Here is a 21,649-nt window from a genome sequence, read left to right on the forward strand (position 1 = left end):
ACATTCATATTAAACATGCTGTGTTTTTAAACTACATTCAGCACAATCACTGTTTAAGTGTTTTTAAATCCCTGCAGCTTCCATGACTGTTACACACTTGTGTCTACTGACCTGCTGCTTAAACCTGAATGTTTTATCACACAAACGGTTTCTCTCCAGTGTGTGTTCTCATGTGTGTGGTCATGTTTTGCTTTGTGGAGAAACTCTTCCTACAAACCGAGCACGGAAAAGGGTTCTCTCCGGTATGTGTTCTCATGTGTGATATAATTCCGGGCTTAGTGTTAAATCTTTTAACACAAGCTGAGCAAGAAAAAGGTTTCTCTCCAGTGTGTGTTCTCATGTGTGTGGTCATATGATATTTTCTGGAGAAACTCTTCTTACAAACAGAGCAGGTAAAAGGTTTCTCTCCAGTATGTGCTCTCATGTGTATAACAAGTTCATACTTAGTGTTGAATCGTTTAGCACAAGCTGAGCAAGCAAAAGGTTTCTCTCCAGTGTGTGTTCTCATGTGTGCGGTCATGTCAAGCTTTCTGGAGAAACTCTTCTTACAAACCGAGCAAGTAAAAGGTTTCTCTCCAGTATGTATTCTCATGTGTTCTGTAAAATTACTCTTCTTTCTAAATGATTTCCCACATTCAGAGCAGTCAAAGTGTTTGTTGTTAGTGTGATGTCTCGTATCACCTTTAGAGTCATTTTTACTCTCCAGAGGTTTTTGGATGTGGTCACTGTGATCAGAAGAGTCTGACATCATGTGGTCCATGTCTGACAGTGGAGCAAAGATGCTGTCTGGTTCTGACTTTATATCTTCACAATGCTCTCCATCAGCTTCTGTGATGTGTTGACTTACAAGCTCCGCCCCTCTGTTCTCCTCACTTTGACTGTGATGAAGCTGTAAGGACTGAGCTTCATCTTCATCATTAGCCTCCTCCAACCTTTGAAGCTGCTCCCACAGTTCCTCCTCTTCCTCTTTAATGTGTGGGGAGGCCTGTAGCTCCTTCTGTCCCACACTGGAGCTCCACTCCTGCTGCTTGGAGGGAATATCTTCTTGACTCTCTGCTGACACCTGCTGGACGTCTGCAGAACATAAAACACAAATGAGGCGTTACTGTATTTTACTTTGCAGTATTCAAACTATTGACATGTGAGGTAGGGTAAATAGACAGTGATGGGCAAGCTACCTGGACAATGTAGTAAGCTAAGCTACAAGTTACTCTCAATTAAATGTAGCTAAGCTATCCTCAGAGAATTGTAGCAAGCTACACTACAAGCTACACTGCAAAAGTATCTTGCCACATAAAAGTTACATTTAACAGCATTTCTATCTATTGGCCCACATGTATAATATCAATGTTAATGTAACTGAGAGTGTAGAAATGGACCCAGTGAGGGTCCATTGCTGTTAACTATCTGCCATTTAGCTGGGGACACCTTACAACTACCTCTCGGGGTCCCCGCACTCCACTGTATGCATTCATTTATTTGTTCTTGTATTTCTACCCTTCTTGAGACACCAACAAGGAAAATTATCTTCCATATGAGGAGGTGTGAACAAGTGATGACATAAATCCTGGTCCCAATACGGAAAACCATTGCATCTAATAGAGAATGTCTCATTTGCACCCCTGGTGGTGAAATCTATCAAAATGAGGGTGGTCCCAAAAAGGAGGAATTTTTCAAATTGACTCTGTGTCGGTTTTAAAAGTGCTCCCCTTCTGGTCAACATATGAAATAACAAGTGTGTAAACATTTTAAGTGCTTCTCCTCTAGTCAACATGTAATAACAAGTGTATGTAAGAAATTGAAATGTGCCCCCTTTGGCCAAAATTAATTTAAAAAAAGTATATATGTATGTGTATGTATATATATATATATATATATATATGTATATATATATATATATATATATATACAGGTAAAAGCCAGTAAATTAGAATATTTTGAAAAACTTGATTTATTTCAGTAATTGCATTCAAAAGGTGTAACTTGTACATTATATTTATTCATTGCACACAGACTGATGCATTCAAATGTTTATTTCATTTAATTTTGATGATTTGAAGTGGCAACAAATGAAAATCCAAAATTCCGTGTGTCACAAAATTAGAATATTACTTAAGGCTAATACAAAAAAGGGATTTTTAGAAATGTTGGCCAACTGAAAAGTATGAAAATGAAAAATATGAGCATGTACAATACTTGGTTGGAGCTCCTTTTGCCTCAATTACTGTGTTAATGCGGCGTGGCATGGAGTCGATGAGTTTCTGGCACTGCTCAGGTGTTATGAGAGCCCAGGTTGCTCTGATAGTGGCCTTCAACTCTTCTGCGTTTTTGGGTCTGGCATTCTGCATCTTCCTTTTCACAATACCCCACAGATTTTCTATGGGGCTAAGGTCAGGGGAGTTGGCGGGCCAATTTAGAACAGAAATACCATGGTCCGTAAACCAGGCACGGGTAGATTTTGCGCTGTGTGCAGGCGCCAAGTCCTGTTGGAACTTGAAATCTCCATCTCCATAGAGCAGGTCAGCAGCAGGAAGCATGAAGTGCTCTAAAACTTGCTGGTAGACGGCTGCGTTGACCCTGGAAAAAAGAGCTGGACTGCTGCTGAGTGGTCCAAAGTCATGTTTTCTGACGAAAGCAAATTTTGCATTTCCTTTGGAAATCGAGGTCCCAGAGTCTGGAGGAAGACAGGAGAGGCACAGGATCCACGTTGCCTGAAGTCTAGTGTAAAGTTTCCACCATCAGTGATGGTTTGGGGTGCCATGTCATCTGCTGGTGTCGGTCCACTCTGTTTCCTGAGATCCAGGGTCAACGCAGCCGTCTACCAGCAAGTTTTAGAGCACTTCATGCTTCCTGCTGCTGACCTGCTCTATGGAGATGGAGATTTCAAGTTCCAACAGGACTTAGCGCCTGCACACAGCGCAAAATCTACCCGTGCCTGGTTTACGGACCATGGTATTTCTGTTCTAAATTGGCCCGCCAACTCCCCTGACCTTAGCCCCATAGAAAATCTGTGGGGTATTGTGAAAAGGAAGATGCAGAATGCCAGACCCAAAAACGCAGAAGAGTTGAAGCACTATCAGAGCAACCTGGGCTCTCATAACACCTGAGCAGTGCCAGAAACTCATCGACTCCATGCCACGCCGCATTAACGCAGTAATTGAGGCAAAAGGAGCTCCAACCAAGTATTGAGTATTGTACATGCTCATATTTTTCATTTTCATACTTTTCAGTTGGCCAACATTTCTAAAAATCCCTTTTTTGTATTAGCCTTAAGTAATATTCTAATTTTGTGACACACGGAATTTTGGATTTTCATTTGTTGCCACTTCAAATCATCAAAATTAAATGAAATAAACATTTGAATGCATCAGTCTGTGTGCATTGAATAAATATAATGTACAAGTTACACCTTTTGAATGCAATTACTGAAATAAATCAAGTTTTTCAAAATATTCTAATTTACTGGCTTTTACCTGTATATATACCGTATATATACTCCTCTCTGAGCTGCCACCTTATCATGGTAGAGGAGTTTGCATGTCCCAATGATCCTAGGACAGACCTGGGCATTCTGCGGCCCGCGGGCCGCATCCGGCCCTTTGTGCGTCCCTGTCCGGCCCGCGTGAGGCCAATTATAAATTACAAAATACATTTTAAAAAGTATCTATGTCGAGTGTGCAATACAACGGTGCTGCTTTTGTTTTGAAAATCGTTATTTGTATTACTTCCGTGTGGACGTATGCGTGTGCGTGATTGTGAGTGAATGTGAACAGCTGCAATTACAAAATAAAGTTGAAAAAACATCTATGTCGTGCGCGCAATACAACTGTGCTGCTTTTATTTTGAAAAGTATTATTTATGGGCGTGTGTCCGTGTGTAACCTGCGAGTGAAGGTGCACATGCAGCGACAAGTGATGCACGGTTTACACCCGAGACGCTAAAAAGAGAAAAGTTGATGAAGAATGGCGTGTTTTCAACAAGACATGAACTGCAAAGCAACTTCCCCTCTAAGGTGCGTGCCTGCGCAATTGCGCACTGCTCAAGCGTCCGCTGCGCGCAGCAAGTATATGCCGCGCACCAAATCAAATCCCATCTGAATTCTAAACAAAATAAACATATTTATTCTATGGAATTTTGCAATGCAACTTTGAGTGACAGTGACAACAAGCGGCCCTAAGTGTGTTCGTCAACACCGTTCAATTGAACACCGTTCAATTATTGTAACGTCTATCGAGATGCTTCGAGGACAGGAATTATATCGATCACTTTATTTAGCAAAACTGTTTATATTCGGACATAACCACACCAAAAACATGAGTAAAACAATTCTATCTCGAAAAACTAGTCATTTTCTGCCGTACAAACCAGGCCAAAACCAACTTGTCATCTGTCACCAACACGCATAGCACTAAACCACTGGTGCGTTTATGGCCACACAAAAAGTCGGACAACTCAAACACCACACAAAGTTACACTATGACTCCTCAGTCATACGTGTGCTTATTTTACTGTCATTTATTATTAATGTTAATTTATTTATATTAGTCATGGGATGCTGTTACACACACTATGTTGAAGTATTACTATTATTATTAATTATTATTATTATTATTATTTATCTTACGGTATATATCAAAAATAATATTGAGCAAAATGTAATTGAAATATTGTCGATGTGGCCCTCCAGCAGTGCTCGGGTAGCTCATGCGGCCCCCGGTAAAAATTAATTGCCCACCCCTGTCCTAGGAGCTATGTTGTCCGGGGGCTTCATGCCCCCCTGGTAGGGTCTCCCAAGACAAACTGGTCCTAGGTGAGGTATCAGACAAAGAGCAGCTTGAAGACCTCCATGAAAAATACAAACGAAGGACCCAGATTTCCCTCGCCCGGACGCGGGTCACCGGGGCCCCCCTACGGAGCCAGGCCCGGAGGTGGGGCACGATGGCGAGCGCCTGGTGGCTGGGCCTGTCCCTATGGGGCCCGGCCGGGCACAGCCCGAAGAGGCAACGTGGGTCCTCCCTCCAATGGGCTCACCACCCATAGCAGGGGCCATAGAGGCCGGGTGCAATGTGAGCTGGGCGGAAGCCGAAGGCAGGGCACTTGGCGGTCCGATCCTCGGCTACTGTTAAGTTCCACTCTTCTACTCCAAAAAGGACCCACGGACAACTCACAATTTCCAGTTGATCAACTTTTATTTTTTCCAACTTGAAGAATTGTTGGTTTCCTTTCAGTTGATCTTCAAAATCATCAGTAGGTTGTAAACCTTTAAACCACATAAACAAAGATGTTCAACAATGTGATTACACAGGTATTTTTAAACAACTTTTTACAAATGCTTTTAAACTTCTGAATAACGTTTTAAACTTTCTATATAATGTTTTAACTTTTAGCAAAACATGACTTTATCCTTTAAACTTTGCATTAATATTTTGTACTTTTAACTTTAAACATTTGCCATTTTAGCTTAAGCTTTAAACTTTTACATTTGCTTTAAACAATTTGCTTTTAACTGGTCAAACAGTATGAAATCAAAGCTGAAAAGGTAAATGCAGTAATGCAGTGGTATATTTTGAAGCCAGCAGTTCAAACAAACAAATGAAGAGAGTTCAGTAAGCTAATTAACAAACTTGCAGGTATAAATTAAGCTTAACAAACAAAGCATTTCGATCATCATTAAATGAAAAAGCATATTCACCGACCATTGGTGTGTTTGGAGAAACTTGTTGAGTGGATCTTGCGGTGGTGGCTGCTTGCTGCTGTTCTTTCCATGGAGGTTGTTTGGTGCATGAGTGACTGAACCTCCTTCCTTTTCAGGTGCATTCAATTAGTAATTTGGCGGCCATTTTACCTTGGCATTCTGGGAATTGTAGTTTGCACTGATATTGACCATGATTACTGACACTTCTGAGTTTTTAACTCAACAGCTACATAAGCTAGCTCTTAAGACGTGGAACGTCACCTCGCTAGGGGGAAGGAGCCTGAGCTAGTGTGCGAGGTGGAGAAGTTCCAGCTAGATATAGTCAGACTCACATCGACACACAGCAAGGGCTCTGGAACCAGTTCTCTTGAGAGGGGCTGGACTCTTGCCAGCAGTGAGAGGCGCTGGGCTGGGGTGGCAATTCTTGTTTCTACCGATCACCACCTGGTGGTGAGTTTGCTGCGATGGTCGGGAGGATGCCGGACAGACCTGGCAGGCCCAAACGCATTGTGAGGTTCTGCTGGGAAAGTTTAGCAGAGTCTCCTGTCAGAGAGAGTTTCAATTCCCACCTCCGGAAGAACTTTGAACATGTCACAAGGGAGGTGCTGGGCTGGGCTCTTTTGGCTCATAGAACTCCGGAGGCAGCAGACAGGTACCGACAGGCCAAGCGGTGTGCGGCTATAGTGGAGGCAAAAACTCGGACATGGGAGGAGTTCGGGGAAGCCATGGAAAACGACTTCCAGACGGCTTCGAAGCAATTCTGGACCACCAACCGCCGCCTCAGGAAGGGAAAGCAGTGCAATGTCAACACCGTGTATGGTGGGGATGGTGTTCTGCTGACCTCGACTGCGGATGTTGTGGATCGGTGGAGGGAATACTTCGAAGACCTCCTCAATCCTATCAACATGTCTTCCTATGAGGAAGCAGTGCCTGGGGAATCTGTGGTGGGCTCTCCTATTTCTGGGGCTGATGTTGCCGAGGTAGTTAAAACGTTCCTCGGTGGCAGGGCTCCGGGGGTGGATGAGATCCGCCCGGAGTTTCTTAAGGCTCTGGATGCCGTGGGGCTGTCTTGGTTGACAAGACTCTGCAACATTGCGTGGACATCAGGGGCGGTACCTCTGGATTGGCAGACCGGGGTGGTGGTTCCTCTCTTTAAGAATGATTTCATTTTCCAGCATGATCTGGCACCTGCCCACCGTGCCAAAACCACCAATAACTGGTGTACTGACCATGGCATTACTGTCCTCGATTGGCCTGCCAACTCCCCTGACCTGAACCCTATAGAGAATTTGTGGGGTATTGTGAAGAAGAAGCTGAAAGACACCAAACTGTGAGGAACTCACATGGCTGCCGTTTGTGTGTCCCCAAGATGCAAGAACCAGGAGAAGGATTAGCAGGTAAAATGATTTTAATTATCATAAACAGAAAATAAAGCAGTCTTGCATAAAAAGTTCCAAACGTAGAGAGTCTATCATCGAGCCCTGAGGAGTGCTCCAGAGAAAACCTAAATAGACATATGCTGATTGGCAGCTGGTGTGGACCGGCTGCCAATCAACGGCGGGTGAGGAGAAAACAGTGCTCAGCGGAACAAACAGGAAATATAACAAAATAAGAGCACTGACAGGAAGTAATACAAAAACCAGGAAACAAACTAAAATGAAGTGACCGATCGTCACAGGACCCCCCCCCCCCTCCCTCAAGGAACAGATTCCAGATGTTCCCTGGAAACAAGAATGGAAAAAAGTCCAAAAATTACGGGAGGGTGGACGGAGGAGTTGGTGGAGGGTCGCCAGGCCAAATGTCCTCGCAGCCAGTGAGGGAGAGTCAGGTGGCGGCGACGCGTTGAACGCCGCTGCCACTGGCGAGGTGGGCGACCACGGAACGGCCACATTAGTGGCCGACAAGGAGGCGGAAGCGCGTGGTACCTGAGCACCAACAGCTGCGAAGGTCCACACGCAGGTTCTGCAGATCGCTGCCGACAGCGCGGAGGAAGTCCATAACACCGTCGCGTCTTTGGTGGATGAGGAGGAGGTTGCGCAGCCGGCGGCGACGATGATGACAGCACTGTGGGAGGAGCCGTCAACAATGAAGATGGCGGCGCCCTGCGAACGCCCGCCAGAGATGATGTCGTGGGTGGTTCCGCTGCCGACCAGGAAGATGGCGGTGTCGTGCGGAGTCCCACCGATGATGGAGATGGCGGCGCCGTGCGAAAGCCCGCCAGAGACGATGATGTCTCCGTGGGAGGAGACGATGGTGGGGATGACAGCGGCGTGTGCTTGGCTGCACCGCTGCCGGTAGTAGCCCCCCCTCCACTAGGCGGATGCCAGACGCCGTCCACCACTGGGAGAAGGAGTTCCAGGTTGTTGATGTCCCCCGGTGCGAAAATCAGGGACGGGCGGAAGGGGGCCAGGAGGAGGGAAAACAATACGGCCCTCGCCGAGTCCCAGCAGGAGGCCAGGAAGGACATCACGGTGGGCTCCACTGGAGCCTTCGCCGGACTGGCGGGACGAGCGGGTGCTGGAATGGATAGCAGCCGTGGTGCAGCTGCTGGAAGCTGCCTAGGAGCAGGAACGGGTGCTGGGCGCTCAGCCGGTGTTGGTCGTCGCGGCGCCGCGACCGGCGTGCGACGCGGGGCTGCGACCGGCGTGCGACGCGGTGTGGGAACCGGAGGTCGACGCGCCGGCACAGGCGATTGCCGTGGAGCCGGGACAGGACGCACAGCAGGCGACGGGGAGATGGCGGCGGTGGCCGCGCCGGTCGGAGAGCCGGAGCCGGCGGCCTAGCCGGGAGGAGGGTAGGCGGCGGTGGCCGCGCCGGTCGGAGAGCCGGAGCCGGCGGCCTAGCCGGGAGGAGGGAAGGCGGCGGTGGCCGCGTCGGTCGGAGAGCCGGAGCCGGCGGCCTAGCCGGGAGGAGGGAAGGTGACGGTGGCCGCGCCGGTCGGAGAGCCGGCGGCCTGGGCGGAGGAAGAAGGTCCGAGCCTGCTGTGGGCTGGGACTGCACAAACCTGGCTTTCAAGTCCTCGATGAATTGTGCGGTCCAGAACATCGGCTGTGCATCGCAGACAGGGGTTCTCACGAGGACGCAGCATTCTGGCTCGATGATACTGTGAGGAACTCGCATGACTGCCGTTTGTGTGTCCCCAAGATGCAAGAACCAGGAGGAGGATTAGCAGGTAAAATGATTTTAATTATCATAAACAGAAAATAAAGCAGTCTTGCATAAAAAGTTCCAAACGTAGAGAGTCTATCATCGAGCCCTGAGGAGTGCTCCAGAGAAAACCTAAATAGACATATGCTGATTGGCAGCAGGTGTGGACCGGCTGCCAATCAACGGCAGGTGAGGAGAAAACAGTGCTCAGCGGAACAAACAGGAAATATAACAAAATAAGAGCACTGACAGGAAGCAATACAAAAACCAGGAAACAAACTGAAATGAAGTGACCGATCGTCACACAAACCCAATAATGCAAATGAGCTAAAGGCCGCTATTGAAGCATCCTGGGCATCCATAACACCTCAGCAATGCCACAGACTGATTGCCTCCATGCCACGCCGCATTGGTGCAGTAATCCGTGCAAAAGGATTCCCAACCAAGTACTGAGTGCATTAATTGACATTTTCAAATGTTTGATTTTGTTTTGCTGTTATAAATCTTTTTTTTTTACTTGGTCTGAGGAAATATTCAAATTTTTTGAGATACGATTTTTTAGTTTTCTTAAGCTGTATGCCATAATCAGCGATATTAAAATAATAAAAGGCTTGCAATATTTCAGTTGATGTGTAATGAATCCAGAATGTATGACATTTTTGTTTTTTTAATTGCATTACAGAAAATAAAGGACTTTATCACATTATTCTAATTTTTTGAGACAGTCCTGTATATGATAAAACAAGACGGCAGCTAGAGAAGGACTAAAGAAGGAATTCCCTATTCATCCCCCTCTGGTCAACATATGAAATAACAAGTGTGTCTAAAAATCTGAAGCGCTCCTCCTCTGGCCAACATATGTAATAACAAGTGTGAGTAAGAAATTGAAATGTGCCTCCTTTGGCCAAAATGTATCAAATAAATATGTATATAGAGACATACTGTAATAACTTGAAGTAAATAATGAAGATTAAAAACCAATTACAAACAAAACATTTAAAACAAAACTTATTAAAATTAACGAAAAGCTTACCTTTTTTTAATATTTTCACAGTATGTATATATTAATGTTGTAAATACAAATCTGTATATATCTAGAAAGGGTGGTCCTAAAGAGGTAGGCACTGTCACATCTAATAGAGAGCCAAATACTAGAGTCTGTGAACATTGCTCCAAAGTCAAGATTTTTTGTTAAATTGATGTGCATACAAAAGTGAACATTGACAGGTGCACAGGCAACAATATATGATAAAACAAGACGGCAGCTAAAGAAGGACTTCCCTATTCATCCCCAAAAAACCCGCCAGGTGAGCAGCTGATTTTACCACTTCTGGTGCTGACGTAAGACAACCCACGTCCCATATGTTTTTTTTTAATGAAATAAGTTTATTTCCGTCATATAATCAACCAACAACCATTTTGTGTCATCAGTTTAACAGTACAGATGATACATATTTAACAATCATACACATTTAGACACAAAAAGAAAAGAAAAATAACGACCGAAAAAGGAATAGGCTGAAGCCAAAGCTTATATTTCCCTTGGCACTAAGAGGGACTACCCCCAATACTTCTTAGACGGAAACAAAAAGAATGACAACATAAATGAAGTAGTTGAAAGCTTCAATAATTACTTTGTAAATATTGGACCAAAATTGGAGGAAAGGATTCCAGACCCAGTTTCAATTGAGGACTATAATGACACCATAGAGCAGGGGTGGGCAATTAATTTTTACCGGGGGCCGCATGAGCTACTCGAGCACTGCTGGAGGGCCACATCGACAATATTTCAATTACATTTTGCTCAATATTATTTTTGATATATACCGTAAGATAAATAATAATAATAATAATAATAATAATAATAATAATTAATAATAATAGTAATACTTCAACATAGTGTGTGTAACAGCATCCCATGACTAATATAAATAAATTAACATTAATAATAAATGACAGTAAAATAAGCACACGTATGACTGAGGAGTCATAGTGTAACTTTGTGTGGTGTTTGAGTTGTCCGACTTTTTGTGTGGCCATAAACGCACCAGTGGTTTAGTGCTATGCGTGTTGGTGACAGATGACAAGTTGGTTTTGGCCTGGTTTGTACGGCAGAAAATGACTAGTTTTTCGAGATAGAATTGTTTTACTCATGTTTTTGGTGTGGTTATGTCCGAATATAAACAGTTTTGCTAAATAAAGTGATCGATATAATTCCTGTCCTCGAAGCATCTCGATAGATGTTACAATAATTGAACGGTGTTCAATTGAACGGTGTTGACGAACACACTTAGGGCCGCTTGTTGTCACTGTCACTCAAAGTTGCATTGCAAAATTCCATAGAATAAATATGTTTATTTTGTTTAGAATTCAGATGGGATTTGATTTGGTGCGCGGCATATACTTGCTGCGCGCAGCGGACGCTTGAGCAGTGCGCAATTGCGCAGGCACGCACCTTAGAGGGGACGTTGCTTTGCAGTTCATGTCTTGTTGAAAACCCGGCATTCCTCATCAACTTTTCTCTTTTTAGCGTCTCGGGTGTAAACCGTGCATCACTTGTCGCTGCATGTGCACCTTCACTCGCAGGTTACACACGGACACACGCCCATAAATAATACTTTTCAAAATAAAAGCAGCACAGTTGTATTGCGCGCACGACATAGATGTTTTTTCAACTTTATTTTGTAATTGCAGCTGTTCACATTCACTCACAATCACGCACACGCATGCGTCCACACGGAAGTAATACAAATAACGATTTTCAAAACAAAAGCAGCACCGTTGTATTGCACACTCGACATAGATACTTTTTAAAATGTATTTTGTAATTTATAATTGGCCTCACGCGGGCCGGACAGGGACGCACAAAGGGCCGGATGCGGCCCGCGGGCCGCAGAATGCCCAGGTCTGCCATAGAGCAAAATCCTAACTCAATGTTCCTCAGTAATGTGACACAGGAGGAAATAGTTCTAATCGTGAAAAAATGCTAATCTAAGACTTCAATCGATAGTAATGGAATTGATATGGAAACGATAAAAAAGGTTATTGAAGAGATCTCAGGACCATTCATGTATATTAGTAACCAGTCATGTTAAACAGGTAAATTCCCAAACAAAATGAAAATAGCTAAAATGCACCAATTTATAAGACTGTAGACAAACACCAATTTACAAATTATAGACCTGTTTCTTTACTTTCACAATTTTCTAAAATCATTGAAAAACTGTCCAATAACAGATTACAGAGTTCAACAAACGAACATAGAATACTAGATGAGAACCAATATGGATACACAGCTAATATTTCAACTTTGATGGCTTTAATTGAAATGACAGAAGAAATGAGCAATGCAATATATGGCATCAGAAGGTTGGTCTTAAACTGGATTAGAAGTTACTTAACCAACAGGAAACAATACGTGAAGCTAGGCCAACACACTTCTACAACACTAAATATATCCTGTGGTGTACCTCAGGGATCAATACTAGGACCAAAATTATTCAATCTCTATATAAATGATATTTGTAAAGTTACTAAATATTTAAAGTTAGTATTATTTGCAGATGATACAACAGTGTTTTGTTCAGGAGAGAACACAGAAGATAATACAAATAATAGCAGAAGAAATGAACAAATTAAAAAGATGGTTTGACAAAAACAGACTATCTTTGAATCTCAGTAAAAGTAAAATAATGCTACTTGGTAACAGTAGAAGGGAAAGTCAAACACAAATACAAACCTACCACATAGTGAAGGACATACACTATTTGATTTCCTATTATGCAGCTCATTTTTATTTGACACTTATTGAAATATCTTGTGTGACATCATGCACAAAAGTGCACTTTATTTGTTTTTAACTATTGTAGTGGCGTTCTGTACAAAAAGTGCACTTTAATTTAGTGTTGTTTTGATTTGTCATCTTAGTGACATCATGCACAAAAGTGCACTAATAGCTTGTTTTAAAATGTCTCTGACAATCTTGCACTTTCTGTTTTGAAATGACATGAATGTTTGTGCCACTGCTTAATAACTGTTTAATAAATACACTTTTAGTTGTGATTTCCCTCTCTGCATGAAAGTTTAAAAGTAGCATATATTAATGCAGTATGAAGAAGAATGTTTTAATGTAGACACATAGAATAATCATACTGCTGTGATTATATGCATCAAGTGTTCATTCAAGGCTAAGGCAAAATATCCACATATATATGGTGTATCGCAGACCTGGGCATTCTGCGGCCCGCGGGCCGCATCCGGCCCTTTGTGCGTCCCTGTCCGGCCCGCGTGAGGCCGATTATAAATTACAAAATACATTTTAAAAAGTATCTATCTTGAGTGTGCAATACAACGGTGCTGCTTTTGTTTTGAAAAGCGTTATTTGTATGACTTCCGTGTGGACGTATGCTCGTGCGTGCAGCGGTAATCACAAATTACAAAATAAATTTAAAAAAACATCTATGTCGTGCGTGCAATACAACTGTGCTGCTTTTATTTTGAAAAGTGTTATTTATGGACGTATGTCCTGTGAGTGAAGGCGCACAGCGACAAGTGATGCCTGGTTATCCCCGAGACGCTAAAAAAAGAAAAGGTGATGACGAATGGCGTGTTTTCAACAAGACATGGACTGCCAAGTAAAGGTAAAGCAGTGTGCTTAATTTGTAGTACACATGTTGCTGTGTTTAAAGAATATAGTGTAACGACCTGCTGAAGTTGATGTTGTCTTCTTGAGTTGCGTAAATGAGGAGTGAGGATAGATCTGCGTGTGGAAGGAACGCGATAAGTTGAGCTTGCTCAATAAAAGTTTAAAAAGAGCGTCAGACTTGGTGTGCACTTCTTCTGGACGCTACAATTGGTGGCAGAAGTAAAACTTTGCGCATACTGCACTGCTTAATTGTGTGCGCAGCCTGCTACGTCATCGAGAGGTACGTGCCACGTGAGGAGCTCGCCGGAGAGAGAGAGAGAGAGAGAGAGAGAGAGAGAGAGAGAGAGAGAGAGAGAGAGAGAGAGAGAGAGAGAGAGAAAGGAAGGAGAGAGACAGTGTCTACAGGTGCAGCTCACGCTGCTTGCCATGGGGGAATTCCGCCCTCAATGAAGACTCCCAAGTTTGATGGCAAGGCGAACTGGGAGGCATTTCATCCCACTTCTGACATCAATTGAGTCCAGAAGAAGTGCACACCAAGTCTGACGCTCTTTTTAAACTTTTATTGAGCAACCTATACTAACACAGCTCAACTTATCTCGTTCTTTCCAAACGCACATCTATCCTCACTCCTCATTTCCGCAACCGCAACGCTTCCTCCTTCTTCGCCAATCACCTTACAGGCGTGCTACGTTCACAACAAAGAGGATGCAGGATAAAGTGACAGAAATTGAAATTTTTGCATGGTATTATACATCAGGAAGTGTTGTGTAAGAAAGTGTTAAAAATAAAACCATCACAAGCCATCTGCTTTTGTATAAAGATAAGTTAGGTTAAATTAAAATATTATTATTTTTTATCTTACGGTATATCAAAAATAATTTAAGCAAAATTTAATTGAAATATTGTCGGTGTGGCCCTCCAGCAGTGCTCGGGTTGCTCATGCGGCCCCCGGTAAAAATTAATTGCCCACCCCTGGTGTATCGTGACATGGCCTAAAAATATCAAGATATTAATAAAAGGCCATATCGCCCAGCCCGAATTAGAATGGGATTTTTTTTTTTTTTTTAAATATATCCACCGTCATGTCTTTTATAATGATTGTGAACCATAGAAAAATTCCCCCCCAAAAAAGTGCAGTTCCCCTCTAAATTCCAGTGATTAGATTTAAGACTTGAAGTCTATGAGCATGAAGTGATGAAGCCTACTTGGATGAGAGGACAAACGTCTTCTAAGACAAAGTGAACAGTCCAGTTGTGATGGATTGAATGCCCTGAGAATAAAATGATATGTGGATGTTGTGCTTACTTGGACTGTGATGAAGCTGTGAGGACTCAGGTGGTTTGTCTTCATGCTCTTCAGTCTTCACAGAGACAACAGTCAGTGGAAACTTGGTGACATCATCCTCCTCTTGAGTGATCCATACTTCCTCCTCTTCCTCTTTAATGTGGGGGGGCTGTGGATCCTCCTCTTCCTCTTTAATGTGAGGGGGCTGCTGGACGTCTGTTGGGTAAATAAGTCAATAAGATAAAGAGAGAAGAGAAATAGTTTTGGACTGACACTGTTAACACAATGACATTATTTGTGTTCTTTCCTGTGTTGTGTTAAAAGTGTGTAGCAAAACAACCAATAAAAACACGGGAAATACCTCCTTTTTTCCTAAAATTATTTCAAAAGTGGTACAGTGAGTACAAAAACAGGCTTGGAAAGTTGATGGGGGTCCATTTGAAAAGTTTTTATAAGTACGAAGCAGCATTAAATGAGGCATTCTTAACTTCACTGATGTAAAGTGTGTAAATATTGAGATTGGCATTACCATGACTTCAATATCATGGAAATAAAAAAAATCTAATTCCAAAATCACTTAAAAAAAACATTCATGGTATGTTTTTGTCATCATGCAGAATACTTTTTGGTGGTCATTTTGTTGGCTGGGCAAAAAGGAACTTTAAAAAAAAACATATTTTACTAAGTGCTGTGTTATGGAGTATCTCCATCAACAATTCCTCTTTAGGAATTGGAGACCATCTACAACACGCTGAAGGAAAGTCAGTCACCTTTATGTTCTTTTAATAATTGAAGTGTTGACTACTTTGGTTATTGAAAATAAATGTTTATTTTCACTTATTGTTGCATGTAAGTCAGAATCAGGAAGGGAAATTATAACTAATTAGATTTGATTACAGTATAAAATGTATTTGGTGAGTGTGTGAGTTTTGTGTAAACATGTTGATACAGGTTTACATCTTCTTGGGGACTGGAACACAGATATGTCCTGAAAGGATGCACCCATTTTTAAAACCTTCACTAAGCTGTGCCACCAACATTGCCTCACTTAGCTCATTAAGCAAACTACCAGGGTGAGTGAGTCCTTTTAAACCTTCATAGACCTCGTTGTTATTTCTGACCAGTCTAAGATCACCACAAGTGGAACTACTGTATGCGGCTTAAGTGATCATTCCATCATTTTCTGTACCCATAAAGAACATAGAACTGAGGCTGACGGCCACAAAACAAGCAAAGCTACAATCCTCAAGACCTAGACTAGCAAGGCTTTCAATGACAAACTGGCACATTAAGACTCGCCCCGGTACTTGCAAGTACACAGGTCTTTGGGTCAATTCCTAACCTCAGAAAAGTAGATAACTTCACAGTCAAAGTGGGTGACAATATTATAACAAACAAAAATGAGATTACCTTTGTTGGCTGCATCGTAGAGACTAATCTCTCTAGTGAAAAAATGACTACTAGGGTAGTCAAAGAATCAACCGACAAATTCTGTTCTTACTAGTGTTGGACCAAAATGTATTTTGATACTTTTCTATATTTTTCTAAAAAAAAGGGACCACAAAAAAGTGCATTATTGGCTTTATTTTAACAACAAATCTTAGGGTACATTAAACATATGTTTCTTATTGCAAGTTTGTCCTTAAATAAAATAGTGAACATACTAGACAACTTGTCTTTTAGTAGTAAGTAAAAAAAACAAAGGCTCCTAATTTAGTCTGCTGACATATGCAGTAACATATTGTGTCATTTATATTCTAATATTTTGTCAAAATTATTAAGGACAAGTGGTAGAAAATGGAATGTTAATCTATGTGTTCATTTACTGTTAATATCTGCTTATTTTCTGTTTTAACATGTTATATCTACACTTCTGTTAAAATGTAATGATTACTGATTCTTCTGTTGTTTGGATGCTTTACATTAGTTTTGGATGATACCACAAATTTGGGTAACAATCTGATACCAAGTAGTTACAGGATCATACATTGGTCATATTCAAAGTCCTCATGTGTCCAGGGACATATTTCCTGAGTTTATAAACATAATATAAATAAATAAATAAAAACGAAAGATGTTGTGATGCCAAAAAATATTGATGTTATCATAGAAGTCGTACTTTTTAGAGGCGGTATAGTACCGAATATGAATAATGCAGCTGAGTCACCCCCCGTGACCCCGAAAGGGACAAGCGGTAGAAAATGGATAGATGGATAGTATTGCGGTACTATACTAATACCAGTATACCGTACAACCTTACTTCTTACATAGTAGGATCACCCCGCTGGTGGGTAGAAATACACTTAAGACTCTAACACAAGATATCATTTAACCCCACTTTGACTACAGAGTTCATGTTTAGTACCGTGACGCCTTAAAAGCCCTGAAAAACTAACTCCAGACAGCCCAAAACAAAATGACTGGCTTCTACTCAACCGTCCATCTCGGGCTCACCTTTCCGCCAACCATTTCCTTAACGTGGGGAGGCTCTTGGTAGGTGACAGAGTACATCTTCTTGCAGTTGGTCTGGTGTACAAGATACACCACATCACTAAAATACTCATGTACCTGTCTAGATACTTCAAAATATATTGACCATTATAACACCAGAGGTAGTTGTACAAATCACATTCAACCCAGATTTCACTCCAAAAAAGGTTCCAATTTGGGTGCCTGCTATACCACCAACATGTGGGAGTCCCTATCAAAAAGAAAACATATTACAGGTTGCGGCTACTCGTAACTGGGAATATACAAAGCCTTTTGCTTATTTTAAATTGTATTTTCTTGCAGTACATTTGTATTTTAAATGCTACTTTCTACATAGTACTGTGTTCTGTGTGAGTTAAACAAATATTTCAACTGAAACCATGTCAGGCTTTCTTGTAGCAGTGAATGTGTACCGTGATGAAACTGTACCCTTTCCTATGCAAACTTCTCATAAGTCCTTCAATCAATCAATCACACATTGTTACAAACTGAGAGGAACATCAACCTCAAACTGTCTCGTTTTCATGAAGAATCTAAATCTTGGCATTGCATCATCCCCACAAGACAAAGCATCTTCCTATTGAAGAAAAGTGTTAATAATGAAATATAAAGTTAGTAAAGATGTGAGAGTAAGAAGTAAACAAACCTGTTCTGTGTAACACAACTTGATGTTTCTTGAAAACAGCGTCCAGTAGTTGATGTTGTCGCTCCTTCTCCTCTTTTGTTGGACAAAGTTCCTCCTCATACTTTGCTATCGTTCTTTCGCACATTTTCACACAATCACAACACTTTACACTCACATTTGATCTCTACTTAGCGATGTGTTGATAACGTCCGCGTCTCTTTGTTAGCAGCTAACAAGCTAAGCTAACTAGCAAGCTAAGCTAGCACATAAAGTGCGCTCAGACTAATGTATCCGGATACAAACAATGACTAACAATGTTTCATCTACTACACGACATATATGCGTACATGTATGCACTAAATACAAATAGAGAAACAATAATGGCCAGTGGCCACGTTTAGGCCTTCTCTGTCAAACGCCATTTTGCTTTTTACTCCTTCGTCTTCTTTGGATTTCCAGCAGACTAGTAGAGCATCTTAGGCCTCCACAGCTTCTTAACGGGACTTCTTCGTCCTGTCCTATGGTCCATACTACATTCTACAGTACAGGAGGTCGCGCTAGCAACCTTTCAATGGACCACTTCCAAGTTGGCTTCTGCGCATGTCCAATTTGTTGAGGTCAAAGTTCGTGAGGGATAAACAAAGCCAAGCAACTCCATACTTTTTTAGTAAACTTCGTCAGTTGGTGGTTTGTGTTTACTCTTTAGCATGAATAGTAGTAGATATATTTCTGAATGATTGTTTATTCCGTCGTGTATATTTTTCAATTTGTGGAAGACAATTTGTGCAGTTGTGGGATGTTCTAATAGTACATCATCATCATCATCATCATCATCATCATCATCATTTCTTTGTATTCCTTTCATGAACATGCATATATACAAGCCACGTACACTTCACACTTTCATTGTTTTTTTGTTTCTTATGCATTTCCATGATCAGAAAGGAGCAGATGGAAGAATAATATTCTTATATTTATCTGCCAACCTTTTTTAACACTATTATTTTAGATGACTTTATCACTGTTCCCTCCACCAACACCCCAACCAGGCCTGGCCCTAACCAATCTGGCGCCCTAGGCAAGATTTTAGGTGGCGCCCCCCCACATCGGCAGTGAAGTGTATATACTCACAAGAAACCGAATAGCTTTGTCTTTCACCTTTTTTTTACTTAAAGAAAGCAAATTAACATATTATATGAGAATGTTATGTTATGATTATCTTTAACCGAATCACAGCAGTGCTCAAATTAAAAAACAGCATTCCCTCTCATGTGATATTGCTTAATTAACATTAATGATGTGCACTTTAACAACTAGGCTTACAACTATACCTAATATATAAAGGGGTGGAAAAGTGACTATTACCTGCAGGGCAAATATTAGCTAACCAGAAAGCAATAACAGTGTAAACAAAAAACACCTGCTTAAAAGATCTAATACAAATGTCCCTGAGGAATGTAAGGTGGGAGTACTGTAATTACCTAGCGTTGCATTATTATTTTCCATAACAATTTAGCCCCCTCCACAATATTAACCCGACGTTAAAAAAAAGAACTAGCTATTTATTGATTAGCAATTGCCGAATCATGTAACATTAGTTTAATGCTAAAAAGCCAGGTTACTATCACATTCTGTAACAGACAAATAATTTCATGTCGGCTAACGTTACCTCCCTGCTACCTCTGTCTTTTTCTCGTTTCTCCTCCTCTTCTTTTCTATTTTTTCTTCCCTGGGCACCTGACAGTTTTGGCCGTTGACACATCTTGTGTTGATTTTATGATGTGGTGACGTCCAAAAAGAGTCATGATACGGGAAGGGAGGGGTCGCACCGTGCGGGGGGGTGGGGGGGGGGGGGGGTGGGGGGGGGCGGGTACGTAATGTTGTAACAAATAATATTTCTATCAAATAGGCTTTACTTTGCATTTTAATTAACGTGGGATTATTTTTTGTATTTAGAAATAATAGTACCAACTTATTTTTCTTTTTTTTTTTTCTCCAACATTTGTGGCACTGGCGTGGCGCCCCCTAATGGACGGCGCCCTTAGCATTTGCCTATACGGCCTATGCCACGGGACGGCCCTGACCCCAACTCCAACATACTTTTTCATTTTCCTTGAAGCATTTTCACAATGACACGTCCAATCAAAATCAAAAATCAGTTTGATATAATGCCAGTTGTCTCTTTTTCTAACTCTTTTTAAATCCAAAAATATTCTTGCAACTTTTTAAGTCTTTCTTTACAGAATTCCATGCTTTCACAGCAGCAACAGACAAGCACATTTTTTTCAAATGTGTTGGCGCTCTTGGATGTTTAAAGTCATACATGTGATTCTCATCTTCAGACGTGATCACCAATAACTTTTGTAAGTCCTTCGGAAGAACTTTATTTCTAACTTTGAACATCACTAATAAGAGTATGCAATTCTACAATGTCTTTTAGTTTTAATAATCCTGACCTATTGAAGAGTGCATTTGTGTGGTCTCTATATCCTACTTTAAAAATAATACCAATTGTTCTTAAATGTAAAATAAATAAAGGCATTATGTTGCTGTGATATGTATGTCCCCATATTTCTGCACAATAATTGAAATACGGTAGAATAATTGAACAATATAACATTCTCATTGTGTTATACGGGACACTGTATTTAACCTTGTTCAAAATAAATAAGCTTTTAGATAGCTTATTTTTCACATGCAGGTCATCTAGGATGACCCCAAGAAATCTGGGGCCGTATTTATCAAACTTCTTAGAATTACTCCTAAGAGTCTGCTAAGAGTTGACTTAAGAGTAAATAAATTATTCGCTGAAAGCTGCACTTAAAAGTTAGTTATCAAGCGTCTTACTCACACTTTCAGCGAAGTGTAGGACTGAATCTTAAGTGTCACACTCAGAGCTGAATTACGACATTACTATGTGCCGTAAACGGAATTTTAGGTGACGTCATTTCTGTGTCCATAGAAATGACCAATCACGGAAGGGAATCCCTTGTCTAAGAATAAAGAAATATCTTAGAAATATTTAAGTGGACAATGGGAGTGTATATTTTGACAATAAACTACAAAATAATACAAAACAAACAAACAGTATTGGCATTGAATCAAAAATAAATGTTTCCTTTTTGTTGCACCTTTCCTGCTTCCTGCTCCCAGACCGTAGTCAAAAAGGCAGGGGAGACACTTCTCCAGGGCCGATGTATGCTCGGGGTAACACACTTCACTTTACCCGGCAGTGGGTCTCCACAGCGGACGACTTTAGGGGGAATGATGAGTCCGGCGATTAGTTGCAACTCTTGCTTTATTGATTGCTTGCACACAGCCAATCCAACACAAAACAAACTAGTCCCCGCCCGCCCGCACTCACGCTACCGCTCCCTCTCTTCTCTCCCCCACACACTCACTGACGTCACTCACCTCACATGCTGTCACCTATTAAAGGGCCACACACACACATACGCTACTCTCATAACATTTTCTTCCCAATTCATTAATTAGGCAACTAATTTGAAACTGGTGTGGGTGGCTCTATATATACTAGCCCACTGCAGCCACATGCAGAAATCAACAAGGAATCGAAAATTATTAAATCTGTGACAACAATAATACCCGCTCTGTCTAAACGATACCGTTTGATCAGCTGCTCGTCATCAAACAAAGCCAGGACATCCTTCCGCTCCCTGAACGTTCGCACACGTCTCTCTCGCCTCTGTGCCATCCCCTGCTGGCAACTCCTAACCACTTAAGACACCTCAGAAGGTCTCTT

At 41.7% G+C, this 21,649-nt stretch overlaps 1 protein-coding gene across 5 annotated transcripts in view; it reads right to left on the reverse strand.

Annotated features, from left to right (window-relative positions):
* The window catches only part of LOC133664736 (zinc finger protein OZF-like), a 519,603-nt gene that overhangs the window by 369,337 nt on the left and 128,617 nt on the right, over window positions 1-21,649 (reverse strand). For 2 of the 5 annotated variants that reach the window (XM_062069608.1, XM_062069610.1), the window contains exons 3-4: window positions 14,793-14,987; window positions 682-1,074 (exon numbers count right to left, since the gene is read on the reverse strand). In XM_062069608.1, coding sequence (XP_061925592.1) covers window positions 682-1,074; window positions 14,793-14,987 — 588 coding nt within the window. Of the gene's footprint in view, window positions 1-681; window positions 1,075-14,792; window positions 14,988-17,907; window positions 18,454-21,649 lie in introns of those variants that run through there. The other 3 variants (XM_062069612.1, XM_062069619.1, XM_062069615.1) reach the window with 3 other exon arrangements.

Source organism: Entelurus aequoreus, linkage group LG14 (genome assembly GCF_033978785.1).
Source record: "Entelurus aequoreus isolate RoL-2023_Sb linkage group LG14, RoL_Eaeq_v1.1, whole genome shotgun sequence".
Classification (NCBI taxonomy): Eukaryota; Metazoa; Chordata; class Actinopteri; order Syngnathiformes; family Syngnathidae; genus Entelurus; species Entelurus aequoreus.